Below are 1,325 nucleotides of genomic sequence, written 5' to 3' on the forward strand. Positions count from 1 at the left end.
CTCGCTCACAGCAACCTCTGACTCCTAGGCTCAAGCGATCCTCCTGCCTCAGCCTCCCCCAGAGCAGCTGGGACTACAGGCATGCGCCACCACCATGCCCGGCTAATTTTTTTTTCTATATATATATTAGTTGCCCAGTTAATTTGTTTCTATTTTTTAGTAGAGACGGGGGTCTCGCTCTTGCTCAGGCCGGTCTCCAACTCCTGACCTCGAGTGATCCTCCCGCCTCGGCCTCCCAGAGTGCCGGGGACGACAGGCGTGAGCCACCGCCGCGCCCGGCCAACACGAAGCGTCCCTGATGCTTTTCTTGCCACCGATGTATCCGTCCCCGCGAATCCCGGGCAGCGGCCGTGTCCCCGTGTCCCTTCCTCTCCGGAGATGTCTGGGCGCTGGTGACGAGTTCCGGTCTCTGTCCCGTCTCCCTCCTCCCGCAGGTGGAGGCCGGGCACGAGTGGTACCTGCAAGTGATCTATGTCATCGGGCCGGACAGCGTCCCGGGGCCCCGTGTCCAGCGCTCTCTCGGGGTCCCCCTGGGGCGGCGGCGGCCCCGGAGGGACCTGGACGACCCACTGGTGTATGACAACGAGGGCGACCGAGTCAGGAACGGCACCAACATGAAGTCCCTGAGCCTGGAGGGGCCCGAGCCGGCGGCGGCCGCCACCTCCCTGGCCCAGGCGGGCGCGTCCCTCGGCGGGGCCCTGGCCGCAGCCATGCTCCTGCTCCTGGTGGCCCTGGTGGCTTGTGTGGCCACCAGGCAGTGCCAGGAGAGGAGGAGGAGGAGGAGGAGGAAGAAACAGCCCCCCAAGGAGGAGGAGGAGGAGGAGGATGCTCTGCAGGCCCAGGCTCTGCGCAGCTGCAAGGTGGCGGCCGCGGGCAGGTGCAGCCCGGGCCGCGTGGACAGGGACAGGGGCTGCCCCGCGTGGGACGCCGGCCTCGGTGCCAGAGTGAGGAGGCTGAGCCCGGAGGCCAGAGCCCGAGAGGATCTGCAGGACGGGACGGAAGTGTGATGGGCAGGGCCCCCACCCCGTGCAGTTTTGCTCTGCTCTGTTTTTCCCAGAGTCTCGGTGTTTTTTTATATAAAGCTGGGGCCGGGTGGGGAGGGAGGGGTAAAGGGGAAATTGCTGGTATTTTTGTATCGGTCTTGCAGAGGGGAAAGAGGAAAAGAGAAATAGAAAGGGAAGGGGACAGTCGAGGACGGCGGGCGCCACACCCGTAGGCTGGCAGGTGAGCTGCCTGGAGGAGCAGAGAACCACCGAGAGGCCCCAGAGAACCGGAGCAGGGTTATTCCTGTAGGGTTATTCCTGTAGGGTTATTCCTGTAGGGTT

At 64.2% G+C, this 1,325-nt stretch overlaps 1 protein-coding gene across 1 annotated transcript in view; it reads left to right on the plus strand.

Moving 5' to 3' along the window:
* FRAS1 (Fraser extracellular matrix complex subunit 1) overlaps window positions 1-1,081 on the plus strand; it is a 293,078-nt gene extending 291,997 nt beyond the window's left edge. The window contains exon 73 of the mRNA XM_075998690.1: window positions 435-1,081. Within this exon, the coding sequence (XP_075854805.1) occupies window positions 435-1,007 (573 nt within the window). The 3' untranslated portion in view covers window positions 1,008-1,081. The remainder of the gene's footprint in view (window positions 1-434) is intronic.
* The last annotated feature ends 244 nt before the right edge of the window (window positions 1,082-1,325 follow it).

This window comes from Microcebus murinus, chromosome 29, assembly GCF_040939455.1.
Source record: "Microcebus murinus isolate Inina chromosome 29, M.murinus_Inina_mat1.0, whole genome shotgun sequence".
NCBI lineage: Eukaryota > Metazoa > Chordata > Mammalia > Primates > Cheirogaleidae > Microcebus > Microcebus murinus.